General features: G+C 44.2%; 1 protein-coding gene across 2 annotated transcripts in view; it reads left to right on the forward strand.

Annotated features, from left to right (window-relative positions):
• Positions 1-3,996: 3,996 nt before the first annotated feature.
• Positions 3,997-22,057, forward strand: part of SEMA4B (semaphorin 4B) — a 47,598-nt gene continuing 29,537 nt past the window's right edge. The window contains exon 1 of one of the 2 annotated variants that reach the window (XM_070763529.1): positions 3,997-4,017. Coding sequence is in view for 1 of the 2 variants with exons in the window: in XM_070763528.1 (XP_070619629.1) it covers positions 12,761-12,854 (94 nt within the window). In the remaining variant the exon portion in view is untranslated. Of the gene's footprint in view, positions 4,018-12,650; positions 12,855-22,057 lie in introns of those variants that run through there. The other variant, XM_070763528.1, reaches the window with a different exon arrangement.

Consider the following 22,057-nt stretch of genomic DNA (forward strand, 5'->3'; position numbering starts at 1 on the left):
CTGGTCCCACTTGCCGCCTCCCCGCGAGGGGCTCCGTCAGCATTCCCGTGTTTCAGACAGAGAGTGTGTGGCAGTGGTGGCTCTTCGGGCAATGACACGGACCGCTATTTGGTAGGGATCATTGACAGGGTATACAACAAGAGCAGTAGAGTAGAACATAACAGAATTTTATTGGCCAAGTGTGACTGGACACGCAAGTAATTTGTCTTTGGTGCAGATGCTCTCAGGGTACATAAAAGAGACATTTGTCAATAATAGAATAGAGTAAGATTACTGTAGAGTAGAATAGAATAAAGTACAATAGAGTAGAGTAGAACAGAACAGAATTTTATTGGCCAACTGTGATTGGACACACAAGCAATTTGTCTAGGTGGATATGCTCTCAGTGTACATAAAAGAAAGGTTCGTCAAGAGTACAGTGGAATAGAATAGGAATTGGAATAGAATGGAATAGAATAGAATTGGCATGGCATGGAATAGAATATAATTCTTTATTGGCCAAGTGTGACTGGACACACAAGGAATTTGTCTTTGGTGCAGATGCACTCAGGGTACATAAAAGAAAAGAGACATTTGTCAATAATAGAATAGAGTAGGGTAGAGTAGAATAGAATAGAATTATTTATTGACCAAGTGTGATTGGACTCACAAGGAATTTGTCTTTGGCGCAGAAGGTCTCGGTGCATAAAAGTAAATATGAGTTCGGCAAGAATCATTTGGTAAAAAACACTTAATGATTGTCAGAGGGGTCAAATAAGCAATGAGGAAACAATATAATAAAAATCTTAACGTTACAGTCATACAATCATAATTGGGAGGAAATGGGTGATAGGAATGATGAGAAAAAACTAATACTAATAGTAGTGCAGGGTTAATAAATAGTTTGACAGTGCTGAGGGAATTATTTGTTTAGCAGAGTGATGGCGTTTAGCAGATTTGCTTAGAGTTGATGGCATTCAGGCAAAAATCTGTTCTTGTGTCTATTTGTGTTGGTGTGCACTGTTCTGTAGCGACGTTTTGAGGGTAGGAGGTGAAACAGTTTGTGTCCAGGATGCGAGGGGTCAGTCAATATTTTCACCGCCCTCTGACTCATGCAGTATACAGGTCCTCAATGGAAGGCAGATTGGCAACAATTGTTTTTTCTGCAGTAATAGTAATATTACAGATTAACCATAATACAATATTTAGACCTTTGTTTAGCATATGGCAATACCATTTAGCACACAGCAATATATTCTACCATAATACAATTCGTAATACATAATACACACAGCTCCATACCATTTAGCGCATAGCAATACTTCTTATAGTATTAGCACACAGCAATATAGTATGCTGCTCAAATAAAGGGAACACTCAAAGAACACATCCTAGATCTGAATGAATGAAATATTCTCATTGAATATTCCATTTGCACGACTATTCCATTTATACAACAGAATGTGAAATTGATTGTCAATCAGTGTTGCTTCTTAAGTGGGTAGTTTGATTTCACAGAAGTTTGATTTACTTGGAGTTATATTGTGTTGTTTAAGTGTTCCCTTTATTTTTTTGAGCAGTGTATATTATTAGCACATAGTATATTCTTTTATTAGCACACAGCAAATACATATACCATTTAGCACACAACAATATAGTATATTCTCTTATTAGCACACAGCAGTATATTATTATTAACACACAAGAGTATTAAGCACACAGCTATATCTTAGATTACATCAATAACTTAGCACACAGAGCAGTATAGCATCAATACTACCCAGCATATATACAGTACACCAACATCTAGTCCATTCTATAGGGTCTCCTGGACCAGCAGGGGGTAGGCAAAGTTGGTTCTTGTATGGTTGTATCACTTGTGGACTTCAACTGCCAGAATTCCTGAGCCAATCATGCTAGCTCGGGAATTCTGGGAGTTAAAGTCCACATGTCATAGAAGAGCCAACGTTGTCTACCCCTGGACTAGATGACCTGCAAGGTCCCTTCCAACTTACTAACTAACTAACTACCCTAACTAGCTAGCTAGCTAGCTAGCTAACTAACTAACTAACTAAATAAATAAATAAATAAATAAACAAACAAACAAACAAATAAATAAATAAATTTCCCCTAAGAACTGGCCCAGGAGAGGCAGCCGTAGCAGCCCCCCCCCATGCTAAGCCTGTGGCCGTTGCCCACCAGAGGTTCTCCCTGCCAGCGGTTGTCACCACTGGGAGTTGTGGACATTAAGTTGATTGGGGACAGACGGACACTGAATTTTTAAGCCACTTCCGGAAATGCAGGCTGGGGGTTAGGATTGTGTTACGGGGGGCAGGGGATTTTGCTTCTCCCCCTGCCCCTCCACTATTGCCACTAGTGAAAATGGGAAAGGCTCAGGGCAGAGGGGAGCTGCTAAGGTGGAACGGTGACATCATCATTATTATTATTATTATTATTATTATTATTATTATTATTATTATTAGATTTGTATGTCGCCCTTCTCCGTAGACTCGGGGCGGCTCACAGCAGTAATAAAACAATGTACAACAAATCTAATATTTTAAAGTAACTAAAAACCCCTTATTGTGCTTGTCCTACTGGCTCTAACAAAGTCCAGCGCAATTATGCTACTGCACTTGGGCCATGGGTGCACCTGTGTGTGTTTGCAGGCAATTTTGCTACCTGCCCAGATGCAGTAGCGTAATTGCGCTGGACTCCACTAGCACTCAGAGCCACGGGGGCGAGTACACGTCACAAGTTCCACCTTAGCAGCCCACGTCTGGCTAAGGGCCAGTGTGTGCAAAGCTGCTGAGAGCCCCCTGGTCATCTGCTATTCCTGTTTTGGCCAGGGCTGACTGACCAAATGCTCAGCTTGCACCTCCCTAGGAAGGAAGCCCTCCGGCCTCCCAGACACAGCTGGCCCTTCTCCGGCCTCTGCAAGGCCTCCCTGGTTATTCTTGCGCTTGAGGATGGCGAGTTCTGCCAAAGGAAGACTATCCCAGGTTATCCAAATGTGGTTTATGAAAACCTGATCACTGCTTAAGATTGCCCTGGGAGTTTAGGGTGAAGGCCTTTATGATAAAAGCCGGGAGAGGGGCAGCCAGCGAGTCTGTTTGCTGGACGGCCGACTTTGACCGGCTCCTCGTGACCACAGCGACAGAGTCCAGCACAGCACAGGCGGCCTTCCAGAGAGGCTTAACTAGGGAGGCCCTTCCAGACTTCATGAAAAGCTTCTCCCACCCTCGGAAGACGGGGCTAGTAGCTGCCGGAAGAAACAGTTAGAAACATAGAAGATTAACGGCAGAAAAAGACCTCATGGTCAATCTAGTCTGCCCTTATACTATTTCCTGTATTTTATCTTAGGATGGATCGATGTTTATCCCAGGCAGGTTTAAATTCAGTTCCTGTGGATTTACCAACCACGTCTGCTGGACGTTTATTCCAAGCATCTACTGCTCTTTCACGTTGCTTCTAATCTTTGCCCCAACTAAGCTCAGATTGTGTCCCCTTGTTCTTGTGTTCACTTTCCTATTAAAAACATTTCCCTCCTGAACTTTATTTAACCCTTTAAAGTTTAACATATTTAAATGTTTCTAACATGTCCCCCCTTTCCCTTCTGTCCTCCAGACCAGTGTTTCCCAACCTTGGCCACTTGAAGATATCTGGACTTCAACTCCCAGAATTGCCCAGCCAGCAGCTGGCTGGGGAATTCTGGGAGTTGAAGTCCAAATAACTTCAAGTAGCCAAGGTTGGGAAACACTGCTCCAGACTATACAGATTGAGTTCATGAAGTCTTTCCTGATAAGTTTTAGGCTTAAGACCTTCCACCATTTTTGGAGCCCATCTTTGGACCTGTTCAATTTTATCCATATCTTTTTGTAGGTGAGGTCTCCAGAACTGAACGCAGTATTCCAGTTCTGTGTTGGGACACCTTGACAGGAAGAGTCCAGAGTGGGGGAGTTGGAGGTCAGCCCCCCCTTGGGTCCCGTGTCCTCTTCTGGGTTCTGAACGAGGATGGAGCGAGTTGGCTGAGAGCAGGTAGCGAAGGGGCTGGGAGAGAGGATGGCTGTCCGTTGGGTTGTTGCAGCATAAAAAAGGGAGGGAATTGACTCTCTTGCTCCAGACTAGGCAGGACCAGGATCCAGAGGTCACAACGGCAAGGAACTGGGCCAGAGGTCAGCCACACAAACCGTCAGCAGCAGCTGCAGAGGCTGCCCCATGGAGTGATAGGTAATCAGACAGCCTGGAGGCTCATGCGCAGATGAATCCCACACCAAACAAGCCTTGTTAGCCTCTAATTTATTTGTTTGTTTATTTATTTATTCATTCATTCGTTCGTTTATTTATTTATTTATTGGATTTGTATGCTGCCCCTCTCCGCAGACTCGGGGTGGCTAACAACAGTAATAAAAAACATCATATAAATCCAATACTAAAACAACTAAAAAACCTTATTGTAAAACCAAACATCCCTACAAACAAACATAACATGCATAAATTGTAAAGGCCTCGGGGGAAAGAATATATCAGTTCCCCCATGCCTGATCGCAGAGGTGGGTTTTAAGGAGCTTACAAAAGGCAAGGAGGGTGGGGGCAATTCTAATCTCCGGGGGGAGTTGGTTCCAGAGGGCCGGGGCCGCCACAGAGAAGGCTCTTCCCCTGGGTCCTGCCAAGTGACATTGTTTAGTTGACGGGACCCGGAGGAGACCAACTCTGTGGGACCTAACCGGTCGCTGGGATTCATGCGGCAGAAGGCGGTCTCGTAGATACCCTGGTCCAATGCCATGAAGGGCTTTATAGGTGATGACCAACACTTTGAATTGTGACCGGAAACTGATCGGCAACCAATGCAGACTGCGGAGTGTTGGTGTGACATGGGCATTTTTGGGAAAGCCCATGATAGCTCTTGCAGCTGCATTCTGCACGATCTGAAGTTTCCGAACACTTTTCAAAGGTAGCCCCATGTAGAGAGCGTTACAGCGATGGTGAGCCTCTTTTGGCTTGGGTGTCAAAAAAATGTGTGTGTGCATGAGAGTGTGCATGCGTGTGCCCATCCATCATCATATGTGCATCTTTTTGCACGAGTCAAAAAGAGGGCAGGGAAAATATTGTTTTGTTTCTGTTTCAACTCCTATCCTCAAAACGTCACTACAGAGCATTGCACACCAAGACAACTAGACACAAGAACAGATTTTTCCCGAAAGCCATCATTCTACTGAACAAATAATTCCCTCAACACTGTCAGACTTTTTGCTAAATCTGCACTTCTATTTCTACTAGTTTTTCTCATCAGTCCTATCATCCTTTTCCTCCCACTTAGGACTGTATGACTGTAACTTGTTGCTTGTATCCTAAGATTTTTATTAATATTGTTTCTTCATTGCTTATTTGACCCCTGTGGCAATCATTGTGTTGTACCACACGATTCTTGACAAATGTATCTTTTTCTTTTATGTATGCTGAGAGCATCTGCACCGACAAATTCCTTGTGTGTTCAATCACACTTGGCCAATAAAATTCTATTCTATTCTATTCTAATTTAGAAGGTGCAGGATGATCACCAAAGAATACCAAGAGAGACATAAGAATTTCAATAAATCTTTTTAAAAGGTTTATTGAGAAACTGCCCTAAATACTTATGTTTCAGGAGGATACAACTCCAACCAGCCAGGTGAGCAGAGAATAGCAGAATTGGTTCATTTTTCTGGAATCTGACTCATAAGAAAGTTTGGGGAAAGGGGTGACCCTACAGCCCTCTTGCCTGCTTCCCCAACCCTTTGTAGCGCTCACCTTGATGCTGGAATAGCAAGGTAGAAACAGTGTTTGTGTTTACAACCGTTGGAGGGGAAGACAGCAAACAAGCACACAATGGGGAGAAGAACACAGAGAAAGGAATGCCTTGGCGCCAGCTGTTTGGCTTATCTTCTCCTTGGCTTAGAACACCAAAGGAAACCTTCGGGGGCAATCTTGGTCAGGATCATGCCTGTTTCAGACAGCCTTCTGCCGCACGAATCCCAGCGACCGGTTAAGTCCCACAGAGTTGGCCTTCTCCGGGTCCCATCGACGAAACATTGTCATCTGGCGGGACCCACGGAAGAGCCTTCTCTGTGGCGGCCCCGACCCTCTGGAATCAACTCCCCCCGGAGGTTAGGACTGCCCCCACTCTCCTTGCCTTTCGCAAACTCCTCAAAACCCACCTCTGCCGTCAGGCATGGGGAAATTGATTCCCCTGGGCTGTTTCCACTTTATGTATGGTTTGCATGAGGTGTATGATTGGTTGTTTTTTTCTTTTTTTGTCTATAGGTAATTATTTTGTATTCAATATTCTTATTTGGATAATCTTATATCTATAGAATTTAATAGTTCAGGGGTGACCTAGAAAGGAAAGGTAGTTTGGAGGTGAGATAGAAAAGAAAAGAGAAAAAGAGAAAAAAAGAAAGAAGAGGGGGGGTAGTACCTGCAAATTAGCAGGAATATGCATTGTGACGACTTAGTTTGGTTATGTTTGTTATTTTTATGAGTGAGAGGTATTTGTAGGTTATGATATTAGTAAATTGTTAGTAGTTATCGAGTGGATTGAACTCAGACAGGGATTGTACTGATTTTGGTCCGAATTTCTATTGTGTATATCTTTATTTTAATTTATGTTAAGATATTTTGATTGGTTTTTGTTTTATTGTTTTTAAAGTTAGATAACCATCTGAACCATTTCTCTGAACATTGATTGTTTTTTATGTTAAGGGTTTTAAACTGTTTTTTAAATATTGGATTTGTACTGTTTTTTTCTTGTTGTGAGCCGCTCCGAGTCCTCGGAGAGGGGCGGCATACAAATCTAAATAATAATAATAATAATAATAATAATAATAATAATAATAATAATAATAATAATCAGAAGCATTAATAGCGTCCTTTGAGGGAGGTTGCATTACTGGCCCAGGAGAACAAATGACCTCCTTACGAACTGGAGGTCTTGAGCCTTCTGAATCATGTCAGCTATGCCAACCATGGTCTCTTTTTGGATCGTTGTGTCAGGTTAAGATCTGGTGATGAGGCTGTTGCAGTGGTTCATCCCTTTCCATCCTGTCTTATTGTTCCCAGGTTTATTTATTTATTTATTAGATTTGTATGCCGCTCCTCTCCGAAGACTCGGAGCGGCTCACAACAACAAAACAGTACAAATCCAATAGTTAAAAACAATTTAAAATTCACAATTGTGTGGTAAATATCTTTTCATTGCAAAGTTTTGAACATCTACATGAGACAAAGTCGCAGTGTACAGTATTGGGTATCGAATTATCCTTAAACAGGCATTAATTACAATACAGGTAGTCCTCAACTTATAACCACAATTGAACCCAACATTTCTGTTGCTAAGGGAGACATTTGTGAAGTGAGTTTTGCCCCATTGCCATAGTGGTTAAGTAAATCACTCAATTGTTAAGTTGGTAGCCCAGCTGCCAAATGAATCTGACTTCCCCTCTGTGTGTCCGCATGCAATTTCGCTACCTGCCCAGGTGCCGTAGCAGAATTGCGCAGGACTCTACTAGCATCTGCTGTCATCTGCTTTCCTGACTTAATTCAAGATGTTGACTGCCACCTCTGGGAGATTTTTAAAACAGGACTTGAGTAATCTCTGTGTAAGGAGCTCTCCTGGGTCCCGGTCCAGAAGAGACGCTCTTTTGCCTGTAAAACATCTGGGTGGGTGGGGGCCCTCCCTAATTCTTGGACGTGTTTTTCCAGTTCCCAGTCTCGCTTCGTTGATGCTTAGGAAGATGTGAAATAAAAATTGTCCTTACCGGTAATTAGGTTCATTCAAAGGCTTTTTTTTTAAAATAATATTTTTATTGATTTTTTAAAATATAACACAAAACAAGACAAACAACATTTAACATGTAAAGGAGTTACCATTGCTCCACTAAGCATAAAAGTCTTCCTAATACAAAAAAGAAGGACTAATTATAGTTTAGATCAATACAGAAAAGTAAAATTTGTTAGTAAAATATCTCTTGGTATACTACAATAATGCATAAATCTACACATTCAAACAATTTCATTATATAATTGTAATTACGATAATTATAATCAAGTAATAAAACTAAACTTATCCATTAAATATCACTATAAAATATATTCAAGCTAGTAACTTTAACTATTCCATACATTATCTTAATATCTTTAATAGTCCTTTTTTACATTCCACCAATTGTATACTTTCTCCCAAGTTTTATAAAACTCCGTTTCCACTTGATTGTTCAACCATCTCGTCATCATATCTAATTCTGCACATTCCATAATCTTTCTAAAAACCTCGTCTTTTGGAATTTCTTTTTCTTTCCATTTTTGTGCAAATGCTATTCTTGTCGCTACTAATATATAAATTATTAAGTAGTATATTTGTTTTTTATATTTAACATCAGTAATACCTAATTAAAAAAGATTCTGAGATCTTCTTAATTTCTTGCTTTGTAATTACCTTAAACCATTTTTCTACCTTATTGCAATAAATCTTAGATTTTGGGCATGTCCACCACGCATGAAAATATGTGCCAATTTCTTTTTTACATTTCCAGCAAATAGGTGAGGCCCCAAAACTCATTCATACTTTAACAGTAATATAATTAGGAAGACATTAATAGAAGTTTGAAATGAGATTTTAAAAAATCACTTTTTAGTAATGCCAGAATGGATCTCACCGATAGAAGCCATCTCCCATCCTAATTTATTAAAAGAAGGGAAAATATGGAAATATAGAGATTTACTTGATAACCAATTAAAACTGAAAACAAAACAAGAATTACAGGAGTCGGGTGGAAGTAGATTGGTGACAGTACGCCCAGATTAACTCTAGATATCAAAAAGACGTGAGAATATTCATTTTCAAGAAGGATAATAACACACTCGGGAAATTATTAATCCAAAACCAAGGAAAATTGATTGGGAAATTATATAAATATTTAATAAATTATAAGACGATAGGTTGGATATTGAAAGATAATATGATTAGTTGGTGTAAAAATTTTGCAAAGGAAATACATTTAGATACCACTGTCCATAGTGCAGGATAGCAATCAGGAATTTCGTTCTGTAGCCAAAACTCTTGGTATGATTTCTTAAACTTTGGTTTCAGCTCAATGTAATTTTGCAGCTCTATTATTTTATTTATTATTTATTTATTTATTTATTGGATTTGTATGCCGCCCCTCTCCGTGAACTCGGGGCGACTAACAACAGTGGTAAAAACAACATGTGACAATCCAATACTAAAAACAGCTAAAAACCCTGGTTATAAAACCAATCATACATACAAACATACCATGCATAAATTGTAGAAGCCTAGGGGAAAAGAATATCTCAGATCCCCCATGCGTGACGGCAGAGGTGGGTTTTAAGGAGCTTACGAAAGGCAAGGAGGGTTGGGGTTATTCTAATCTCTGGGGGGAGTTGGTTCCAGAGGGCCGGGGCCGCCACAGAGAAGGCTCTTCCCCTGGGTCCCGCCAAACGGCATTGTTTAGTTGACGGGACCCGGAGAAGGCCAACTCTGTGGGACCTAACCGTTTGCTGGGATTCGTGCTATTAATTCTTCCTCCATCATCCACACTATCTGAAAATGGACTAATTAGATCTGGAATTTCCATCAAAAGAAGATCCTGATATCGCTCAGATCTATCTTTATGCAGCATGTCCAAAATTTGTAAATCATAATCCTGCTGGGCAATCTAAAGAGGGGAGGAGGGTGCTGTATAAAAGGCCACCTTCTCACCTGGGCCTCCTAGGCTGGTTCCACAGGACTTGGGTTTCCGAAGCAACCCACCGGCTTCCAGTCTGGCGCCATGGGCTGAATTCCCAGAGTGAACTCAGCCTGTGCCGCTCGTAGAATATTCATGGCTGAGAAGAGCAACCAGGAAGCCCAGAAGGTGCTCAGCTGGACTCTTCCTGCCAGGTGACCTGGCCTCCTTTCTCCTCCCTTCTCTCAAAGGTAAGCACAGGCCGAGAGAGAGGTAGATGGGGAAGGTGGGGTGAGGCTCCTTCCTTGCCCCCCCCCCAAAGGCCAGGGTGACCCCTTGAACTCCTGACTCCTTCCCCCAATTCCACAACTGGTGCCGGCTTGGCTCGCTGACCCCTCGGGCTCTGGGGCCATTCTCCCAGGCTCCAGTTGCCATGGCTATTGCTGGGAACTCGTTGCTATGGAAATAGTGGGAGTGATGCCCACAAGGAGTCTGTCCGTCTCTTGAGCAGAGGAAAGGGGAGGGACTTACACCGTTCTTCCAGCAGGCCATGGAGGGGGGCTTAGCAGGCTCCTGCCAGGGCTCGGTCATGCAGTTTCTCAAAGCAGCTCTGTCTCCATAGCTTGAAGTGGCTCCTAGCCCATCCCCATCAGGTACGAGCCAAACAAGTGGGCCAGCATGCAGGTAACAGGATTAATCAGAGGATAATCAGAACTGCAGAAAAAACAATTGCTGCCAACCTGCCTTCCATTGAGGACCTATATACTGCACGAGTCAAAAAGAGGGCAGGGAAAATATTTACTGACCCCTCACATCCTGGACACAAATTGTTTCAACTCCTACCCTCAAAACGTCGCTACAGAGCACTGCACACCAAGACTAGACACAAGAACAGTTTTTTTCTGAACGCCATCACTCTGCTAAACAAAGAATTCCCTCAACACTGTCAGACTTTCTACTAAATCTGCACTTCTATTCTACTACAGTTTTTCTCATCACTCCTATCACCCATTTCCTCCCATGTTGAGTGTATGACTGTAACTTGTTGCTTATATCCTAAGATTTTTATTAATATTGCTTCTTCGTTGCTTATTTGACCACTATGACAATCATTAAGTGTTGTACCACATGATTCTTGATAAATGCATATTTTATTTTATCTACGCTGAGAGCATATGCACCAAGACAAATTCCTTGTGTGTCCAATCACACTGGGCCAATAAAATTTTATTCTATTCTATTCTAAAATACATAAATGGTTAGAAGAAATAACACAACAGAAGATGTGAAACCAGAAGCATTTCTATTGGGCATAGTTGATGGGAAATTAGGAAAAAAGTACAGGTACATTATACAACATATACTAACAGCAATAAGAATAGTAATGGCAGAGCACTGGAAACAGAGTGAGATACCAAATGACAAAGTTTTCATTAGAAAAATATTAGAGTGTGCGGAACTGGATAAATTAACATATGAATTAAACAATAAAGAAGATACAGAATTTTACAAAAGTTGGAATATGTTTTATAATTGGATAGAGGGGGAAAAGGAGGAAATGACAAGGAATAGAGGGAATGTAGTATGTATATAGTTATAAATATAGCGTTATAGAAAAGAATAAATGTGATAGGATAAATAGATATAGTAAAATTAGAGTTATTGTATATAATGAAATGTGATATTAATGGTGGAATTCACTAAAAACTGAAAACTAGAAGAAATACAGTTTAACTTACTGGAATTGATATGGAAATATAACATCAACACAGTTTAATGTAAAAAAAGGGGGGTTAGAAGGTTTTAGTTTTGGTCCTTTTTGTTTGTTTATGTTATGGCTGTATAGGTTTGTTTGAAGTTTGTGGTTTAATGTCTAAATGTACTTTTTAACGTTTATAATTAATAAGTTATTTTTTTAAAAGAGAAAGTCCTCTTGCTTGCCTAAAGGACGGGCCCCTGTGGCGAGGCTGTGGGAGCCAGAGGGGGACCATCTCTCCTCACCCCCCCTCCCCTCAAATCCCCATAGATCCCTATCCAGATGCTGCCATTCTGGTGGGGAGGGCCAGGATGCTCTTTTGCAGCCTTTCCCTCTTTTTGGGCTGTCACTTGGATGGCCCTGCTTGAGAGACGGAGGAGGGAGGGACCTGGGAGGGGCCACCTGAGAACAGCATCTTATCATCTTCTCAGCTGTCACAACACCTTCGCACCTGTGGATGCCCCCCCCCATGTAGGGGAGGGGAGGTTTTGCAACTTGATCTAATGGTTCTGACCAGGAATTTCAGATCCTGCCTTGGCTCTCCTTGCTATCATTTTCTCTCCATAAAAGTTTGAAATGTTATTTGTTTCAAGTGTTCGGCTTCCTGGCAGCTCCCAACAGCACCTCCAGTCAGAGGTGGGCTGCTAAGGTGGGACGGTGAGGTGTGTGCTTGCCCCCCCCCCCTCCCGAGTGCTAGCCGAGTCCAGTGCAATTCTGCCAGGGTTAGGGTCAGAGCCAGGGATGCACCTGCGTGTGATTTCGCTCCCGGCCCAGGTGCACTAGCAGAATTGTGCTGGACTGGGCTAGCACTCAGAGCCCGGGGGGCGAGCACATGTCACCGTCCCACCTGAGCAGCCCACCTCTGCCTCCAGGAGTGTTTAGGTAGCACATCTGCAAATGGAAGCCACCGAACAATTGAGGACTCCGGCGACTCTGGGCGGCTGGCGAGGGGTGGGGGGGAAACGAACTGCGAAACAATAGGAAGGCCCGGCCTCTGTCCGTCCCAAAGGAGTCTGAACTGAGGTAATGGGTGAGCGAGTAGCCGATCTCGGGGGGTGCCAAGCGGCGAGGGGCCTCCCAGGGCGCCTTTCCCGCCCCGGCCAGCGGCAGGTGTCCCAGCCGCTCCCTCCCTCCCCGCCAGGGCGGCCGGGCGCGGCTCCTGCTCAGGTACGGGCCTGCCCGCCACGCCCCGAAGGCGGAGGCGCCGCCACGCCCGCCCCGGCCTGCTGGAGGAGCAGCGCGAGCTGGGCCGGGCACCCCCACCGAGGCAGAACTCGCCGCTCGCCGGGCCCCCCGCATCATGGCGCCGCCGCCGGTGCTGCTGCTGGGCTCGCTGCTGCTGCTGCCGCTGTCCTCCACCGCCCCCGGGGAGGCGGTGCCCCGCCTGAGCCACGGTAGGCCAGCCGCGTCCGGGCGGGAGGGCGCGCGGGGCGGAGTCGCGGCCTCAACCGAGCCGGGGAGCGAAAGGGGAGGGGGGAGGGTCGCGCGGACTCGGCCCCTCTGGCGCGTTTGCAAGGCGGGCTCGGGGAAGCTGGCAGCGGCGGCCCGGCCTTTCCTGCTCTTCGGGACTTTGGGGACCCTTGGGACGCGCCAAGAGCCGGGTGAAAAAGGTCGCAGGTCTTCGTGAGGGGAACCTGCAGGCCCGCTTTGCCTTCGGCGCAACCCTGACACGCGTGCTTGGCCCCTGTCCCGCCCCCCAAACCCCTCCCCGGCCGTGGCGCGAAGGGGGCTCTCAGCCCGCGTCCTTTTCCGCCACGGGGGGCGGCGCGTTCGCTCCCGGGCAGGCCTGCTGAGAGCGGCGGGGCCCGGGGGCTTCCTTCTGAGGTGCAGAGGCCTCTATCGGGCTCGTCTGGGGCAGCGGGGCCTGCCCACCCACCCAGCCCGGCTGGCGGGGAGCGGCTCGGGTGCTCCAGACCAGCTCGTCCCCGGGTAAAAGAGAGGGCCGGGCGGGCGAAGGGCTTCGTCTCGCTCTAAAGGGGGAGGAGGGCGAGACTGGCGGGCGGCGAGGCCTTTGAGGGGCCTTGAAATCGGCGGCCTAAACGGAAGGCGCCTCTAACTACAAGAACAAGGCGAAGGGCAATATGGTAGATAAGTTTCATTCCATGAAAAAAAAAGGTACATAAAGATGCCAGGTTTTATTTTTCCGATTAACTGACATGAAATATACTGCTCAAAAGAATAAAGGGAACACTCAAAGAACACATCGTAGATCTGAATGAATGAAATTTTTGTCATTGAGTATAAAATTGAATGTGCCCAACAGCATGTGAAATTGATTGTCAATCAGTGCTGCTTCCTAAGTGGACAATTTGATTTGGCAGAAGTTTGATTCGCTTGGAAGTTATATTGTGTTGTTTAAGTGTTCCCTTTATTTATTTTTTTTGAGCAGTGTATTTTTTTACCAAATGAATGGGTAGTGAGGCAATAAATTCCTTCCAGAGGAATTGGGTACAAAGCCCAAATCAGAGTAGAACTGTTGCTCTTTCGGTTCTCCCAGAATGCTCAGTGCCAAAAACAAGGCCCACTAAAATACCCAGCAGAGAAAGAAAGAGCAGCTTAGAGTTGCTTTTGTCCTATTCAGGCCTCCATTTCTTGCACTATCCGCCCAGGACCAAGAAGAACAAGCTTTTGGAGTGTTTAATGCACGCCTCGAGTCATCATACAACGATGTGTGCACTAACAAAAACAGACTTGGGACAAAATGGAGGGTTTTCTAACATGCTGGAGGTTGGGGTGATATGGGACGCACCAGAAGAGCCCTTCACTCCTCCACTCGAAACAGAATACCCTATGAGACTAGACTTTAAATCCTGGGCCTAGAAAGTTTAGAACTAAGACGCCTTAAACAAGATCTAAGTATTGCCCACAAGATCATATGCTGCAAACCCAAACCCCCAACACTTTACCCTTAGATTATCTACAGTTGACCTATCCAGATTCCTAAGAGGTCAGTAAGGGGCGAGTACAAGTGCACTAGAGTGCCTTCCGTCCCCTGTCCTATTGCTCTCCTATATCGCCTATACCTTTCTTCTATTCCTATATCTCTTCTTCTATTCTTTCATTGATATGTTCTATTACTATACCTTTTCTATTCTTTCTTAGATATATTTTACTATGAGTATCTCCTCTATAACCTTCATCATGTATTTTACTATGTGTATATAGATATATACCCACTAAAACCCTCATTGTGTATTGGACTGGACTAACTAACTAACTAACTAACTAAATAAATAAATAAAATAATAAAATAAAATAAAATAAATAAAATAATCCGGGGATGGATGGGTGGGCGGCTGGCCTGTTCTTGCAGGCTGAAGCTTGTTCCCATCCAGGGTGGGGCTTCCAGTGGGAGTGAAAGTGGCTACCTTGGGGAGTGCAGCTTCAAGTGAGTGCTTGCCCATGTCACACCACAGGTAATTTGCATGATCCAAGGAGAGTTCAGACAACTTGCTGCTTCTCTGAAGAATTCTACAGAGCCGCTCTGCACCTTCAATGCAGAGGTGGGCTGCTAAGGTGGCACGGGGATGTGTGCTTGCCCTTGTGGCTCCGAGTGCTAGCGGAGTCCAGTGCAATTATGGCTCAGGCACAGTAGCATAATTACGCTGGACTCCGCTAGCACTCAGAACCATGGGGGCGAGCACACGTCACCGTTCCACCTTAGCAGCCCACCTTTGCTTTCATGAGTTCACTGTAATGCCAACGCTGCCATGTTGCTAAAAGACGAGGACTCTTCCTGCCATTCATGCAATTATACAGCCTAGCATTGGAGTCCAGCCCCCAGCTCAGGACAGGTATCCTGCACTGGCTGCCGATCAGTTTCCAGTCACAATTCAAAGCGTTGGTAATGACCTTTAAAGCCCTACATGGCATTGGGCCAGAATATATCCGGAACCGCCTTCTACCGCACGAATCCCAGCGGCTGATAAGGTCCCACAGAGTTGGCCTTCTCCGGGTCCCGTCGACCAAACAATGTCGTTTGGCGGGCCCCAGGGGAAGAGCCTTCTCTGTGGTGGCCCTGGCCCTCTGGAATCAACTCCCCCCAGAGATTAGAACGGCCCCCACCCTCCTTGTCTTTCGCACATTACTCAAGACCCACCTTTGTCGCCAGGCATGGGGGAGTTAGGATATTCCTTCCCCTAGGCCATTACAAGTTATGTATGGTATGTTTGTGTGTATGTTTGGTTTTTATAATAAGGGTTTTTAGTTGTTTTATTAAATTGGATTGTTACATGTTGTTTTTTATCATTGTTGTTAGCCGCCCCAAGTCTGCGGAGAGGGGCGGCATACAAATCCAATTAATAATAATAATAATAATAATAATAATAATAATAATAATCCTCTACTGCTGATGCTTACCTAGCTGCTCTTTAAATACCTCTCCTGAAGGAGAGGCTACCACTCCCAAGGCAGCTGGTCCACCCTGCAGAGGAAGGTCCTCTTGGAAAGATGTTCTGATGCTTCTTTTATGATTGTCCTGGGTCTCTGGTTAACTTCTGCTCACCTTCTGTGTTCTGAAGGTCTCCCTCTTTGCAGGCATCTGCTGAGTGAGTATTCATTCAGAGGCCATTTGAAATTATAAGGTGCAGTAACAGGTGGCAGTGATCATCATCAAAGTTACAGCCTCTGCAGCAGCTCCAAGGTCATGTAATAAACATTGGGGCACTTAGCAGCTGCCTGTATTTACCTCCTCAGTGGAGGAGTTGCCTCCTCCACTTGCCTCTCTCCCACCATCTCTGCCGGAACCACAGCTCAGCTGCCAAATGTTACGCAGCGCTGAGCCTTGTGGCTACTCAGTACAGGAGTACTTCGCTACGGGTGCGCGTTGCAGCGTTTTGTGCCCGCCCATCCCTGCCATTTTGGTTCTGCGCATGCTCAGAAGGTGATTTCAGGCTGAAACACAGTGGAGAAGTTGCTTAGCAGTGCTTGAGATGATGGAATAAAGGTCAGAATTAACCCGTGGGCAGGCAGGCGGACTTTTTTTCACAGCGGAGGACGAGAAGAAGCCATAGAAACAATGAAAAAAATCACCCAAATTTTTTTAAAAAAAATAGTGGTGTGCATGGACTGACATAGACAGAACCGGATCTGTGATGCCCAAATTACATAACCTGCAGGTCACTAACGGTTTGGGCAATCTGGTCCGAACCAGGAGGAACTCAGCCCTGATTCAGTTCTTCTCTCTACTAAAGTGGAGCCATAGAGAGCCACTTTTGGGGTGGGGTCATTTAGCTACGTAGAGGGGCGGCATATAAATCTAATAATAATAATAATAATAATAACAATCTTTATAAGAGGGATAGAAACATAGAAGACTGACGGCAGAAAAAGACCTCATGGTCCATCTAGTCTGCCCTTATACTATTTCCTGTATTTTATCTTACAATGGATATATGTTTATCCCAGGCATGTTTAAATTCAGTTACTGTGGATTTACCAACCACGTCTGCTGGAAGTTTGTTCCAAGGATCTACTACTCTTTCAGTAAAATAATATTTTCTCATGTTGCTTTTGATCTTTCCCCCAACTAACTTCAGATTGTGTCCCCTTGTTCTTGTGTTCACTTTCCTATTAAAAACACTTCCCTCCTGGACCTTATTTAACCCTTTAACATATTTAAGTGTTTCGATCATGACCCCCCTTTCCCTTCTGTCCTCCAGACTATACAGATTGAGTTCATGAAGTCTTTCCTGATACGTTTTATACTCAAGACCTTCCACCATTCTTGTAGCCCGTCTTTGGACCCGTTCAATTTTGTCAACTTAGTCGTCAACTTACAAGGTGACCAATCAGAGTTACAGTGGCATTGAAAAAAGTGACATAACCATTTCTCCCACTTACAACTTTTGCAGCATCCCCGAGGTCACGTGATCAAAATTCAGGTGCTTAGCGACTGACTCATGACATTTTGGGGGTGGTGTTGGAGTGTTTCTTAATCGTGATCACCTTTTGCACCTTCTGACAAGCAAAGTCAGTGGGAACATCTGTGTCAAAAGTTGTAAAATGGGACAAAACTCACTTAACTGTTTTGCTGAGCAACAGAAATTTGTGCTTAATTGTAGTTATCGGTCCAGGGGGACCTGTATCATCTAACCCAGTGTTTCCCAACCTTGGCAACTTGGAGATATCTGGACTTCAACTCCCAGAATTCCCCAGCCGGCATTCGCCGGCTGGGGAATTCTGGGAGTTGAAGTCCAAATATCTTCAAGTTGCCACGGTTGGGAAACACTGGTCTAACCCATGTTTTACCCGGTTTTGAAGGAGAACATTGTGGAGGTTGTGGGAAGTTTAGGTGAGAGCCAAATTCTGTGTCTTTCCTATCATTTGATTTATTAATCTAGCCACTTAATAAGTAAGACTGGCCCAATTTGTTGGAGAGAAGTCCACGCAAGCTCCTGTCTAGCCAAGTAGCCCCAGAGCTGCTGTTTGATCATCTGAAAACTTTGTCAAGTTAGCATCATCAGGGTGGCAGGTTTATAGTTTCCCAAGATGTTTCCTCCCCACTTTTGAAAATTAAATTGACATTTTCATTATCTGGGATCTCACCAGCCCCCCTAGGAGTTTTCAGAGACTACAAAGAAGGGTTTGGTGATCCCTTTAATAATACGGGAGGGAACCGAGCTGGCCCTGAAGACGTAGTTAATTTCTCCCTTTCCCTCTCCTTGCCTGCAGAATGGCACGGCATAACCCCCGAGGACTCCCATTTCCTTTTTATTGAATTGTGTCCCTCGATCGTTTCCCTGATGCTGAAATAGAGGGCTTATCCTCCTAGGTGTGGTCAGGCCAATCCGGAACAGAGAGGAACCTGATCTTGATCTTAATGATCTACTTCCATTGAAGCAGTCTGGGATTGTACTGGCTTGTAGACTGACTCACGTTGCATCATGGTTGACTCATCTCAAATTGGTGAACCACGGAGGCACTTAGATGCTTTTCACAAGTCCTGCTTTCTGTTTCGATCCCTTTATAGCCCTGCAAGTCATAGAATCATGGACTCCTCATAAAATCTCCCAGGTCAACTGAGCATCCTAGATTCCTTCCATTTGTTTTCCTGTATCATCTCCATTGCCCTCTGTGAACCTCGCTCAGCTGAAATAAAATAATAATAATAACAACAACAACAACAATATTTATTTATTTTATTTTATTTATTTTATTTTATTTATTTTATTTATTTTATTTATTTTATTTATTTTATTTATTTTATTTTATATTTATTTATTATTTATTTATTTATCTATCTATCTATCTATCTATCTATCTATCTATCTATCTATCTATCTATTTATTAGGTTTGTATGCCACCCCTCTCCGTAGACTCGGGGCGGCTCACAACACAATAAAACAGTTCATGACAAATCTAATCATTTACAATTTAAAATATTTCTTTAAAAAAACCCATTATTAAGCAGACATACATACAAACATACCATACATAAATTGTATAGGCCCGGGGGAGATATCTCAGTTCCCCCATGCCTGACGACAAAGGTGGGTTTTGAGAAGTTTACGAAAGGCAAGGAGGGTAGGGGCAGTTCTAATCTCTGGGGGGAGCTGGTTCCAGAGAGTCGGGGCCGCCACAGAGAAGGCTCTTCCCCTGGGGCCCGCCAACCGACATCATCATCATCATAATAATAATAATAATAATAATAATTTATTAGATTTGTATGCCGCCCCTCTCCGAATACCTTTATCATTATCTTTGACCACCCAGACTCTGCTAAAAGCAGAGTTGATGGTCACAGTGGAAGGAAGAGCCAGCAAGTATAGATACCGCCCCCCGCCCCCCGACTTACAACCATACCTTTATTGGCCATTTGAAATTTATTTATTTATATATTTGATTTTTTTTTTTAATGCCGCCCTTCTCCTTAGAATCAGGGTGGCTTACAACATGTTAGCAAAAGCACTTTTTAAAAACAGCCAGCCTATTGCCCCCCACAATCCGGGTCCTCATTTGACCCACCTGGGAAGGATGGAAGGCTGAGTCAACCTTGAGCTGCTGATGAGATTTGAACCGCTGATCTGCAGATCTAGCAGTCAGCTTTAGTGGCCTGCAGTACAGCACTCGACCCACTGCGCCACCTCGGCTCATCTCGTAATGGCATTGAAAAAAAGTGATTTATGATCATTTTTCACAGGACTATTGTAACATACCCAGGGTCACCTGATCAAAATTCATCCGCTTGGCAACCGGTTCAAAGTTATGACATTTGCAGAGTCCCAGGGTCATGTGATCCCCCTTTGCAACCTTCTGACAAGCAAAGTCAAAGGGGAAACCAGATTGACTTAACTGTGTTACTAACCTAAGAACTGCAGTGATTCACTCGATAATTGGCAAGAGAGGTTGTAAAATAGGAGAAAACTCACTTAACCATTGTCTTGCTTAGCAACAAAAAAATTGGGCTCAATTGCATTCATAAGTCAAAGACTACCTGTGGTCTACCAGCTCTTCATAATTTCTCTGGAGAAAGAGGATTTGAGATCGCATACAAGTGCTCCCAGCAGCTACTCCTCACAAGGAGACCACAAGATAGCTGTTTATTTATTTATTGTTAGAGTTGGAAGGGACCATGCGGGTCATCAAGTCCAACCCCCTGCTTAAGCAGGAACCCTATAGCATCCTAGCCAAATGGCAGTCCAATTTCCTCATAAAAATGTCCAGAGTATTGGAGTTCACAACGTCCGCTGGTAGGTTGTTCCACTGGTTGATCGTTCTGACCGTCAGGAAGTTCTTCCTTATTTCCAGGTTGAATCTCTCCTTGGTCAGCTTCCAGCCATTGTTCCTCGTCCGGCCCTCCGGTGCCCTGGAGAATAAAGTGATCCCCTCCTCTCTGTGGCAACCCCTTGTATACCTATAGACTGCTATCATGTCCGCTCTGGCCCTCCTTTTCTCTAGGCTATCCATGCCCAGTTCCCGCAGTCTCTCTTCCTAAGTCTTGGTTTCTAGACCACTGATCATTTTGGTTGCTCTTTTCTGCACCTTCTCCAGAGTTTCAATGTCTTGTTTGAAGTGTGGTGACCAGAACTGAACACAGTACTCCAGGTGTGGTCTGACCAGGGCATAGTAGAGTGGTATTAAGACTTCCCTGGTCTTGGAGTGTATTCCCCTGTTGATGCAGCTTAGGATTGTATTGGCTTTTTTGGCTGCTGCTGCACATTGTTGGCTCATGTTTAGTTGATTATCCACCAAGACTCCGAGATCTCTTTCGCCGTGGCTACTGCTGAGGGGTTTCTCCCAGGCTGTATCTCTGGGTCTAAAGTTCTGGGAGGTGGGAGAATAAACAGTTTTGCTCAAAGCTCTATGGCACTTTGAAAGGTTACTGTGTCCCATACTCCTTTTTCTAATCACTTCTGGAGATTGCTTGTTAATTCCTGCTGTTAGGCTGTTAGACACCTTTGGATTGACATATTTTACAACTTTGGGGGAGTTTCCTTTAATCCTGAGCACAATAAGTTTTAAATACATGTTTAGGTGGACTTACATTTTCTTTTCTTTAAGACCCCTTCTCACAGCTGCCTTGCACTATTGATACAGGTGTAGCTTGTTGTCAATGACCCCAAGATCTTCTCACGCTTATTGTTTGTTTGCAAACCATGAATACCCCTCCTTGTATATACACACTTCCTGCCTCTTGTTAAAGGATGCCTTGTTCCCTTTAACCCAAGCATGGACAATTAATCTTCCCATGAGAAACCGTTGTGGAGGTTCACGGCTGCCCTGTCCCCGTACTGCCCTGTCAAACCCACCCCCATTCTGATCCCTGGGAATGTTGCTCCCCTGCCCATTGCCAATGCAGCCCAGGGAGAGCTGAGTGGCTGGACGTGGTCCCCAAGCGGTCAATGCCCAGGTCGGCCTTAGCCTGATCTTCCAACATTGGACTATAATCTTGATATAATGTGCTGAGCCATATGTTCCAATTTTGTGTACAGGTAGTCCTCGACTTGTGACCAGTTGTTTAGTGACTGTTCATAGAACATAGAAACATAGAAGTCTGACGGCAGAAAAAGACCTCATGGTCCATCTAGTCTGCCCTTATACTATTTTCTGTATTTTATCTTAGGATGGATATATGTTTATCCCAGGCATGTTTAAATTCAGTTACTGTGGATTTATCTACCACGTCTGCTGGAAGTTTGTTCCAAGGATCTACTACTCTTTCAGTAAAATAATATTTTCTCATGTTGCTTTTGATCTTTCCCCCAACTAACTTCAGATTGTGTCCCCTTGTTCTTGTGTTCACTTTCCTATTAAAAACACTTCCCTCCTGAACCTTATTTAACCCTTTAATATACTGTATTTAAATGTTTCGATCATGTCCCCCCTTTTCCTTCTGTCCTCCAGACTATACAGATTGAGTTCATTAAGTCTTTCCTGATACGTTTTATGCTTAAGACCTTCCACCATTCTTGTAGCCCGTCTTTGGACCCGTTCAATTTTGTCAATATCTTTTTGTAGGTGAGGTCTCCAGAACTGAACACAGTATTCCAAATGTGGTCTCACCAGCATTCTATATAGCGGGATCATAATCTCCCTCTTCCTGCTTGTTATACCTCTAGCTATGCAGCTAAGCATCCTACTTGCTTTCCCTACCGC

The sequence above is a fragment of the Erythrolamprus reginae genome, chromosome 10 (genome assembly GCF_031021105.1).
Source record: "Erythrolamprus reginae isolate rEryReg1 chromosome 10, rEryReg1.hap1, whole genome shotgun sequence".
Classification (NCBI taxonomy): Eukaryota; Metazoa; Chordata; class Lepidosauria; order Squamata; family Dipsadidae; genus Erythrolamprus; species Erythrolamprus reginae.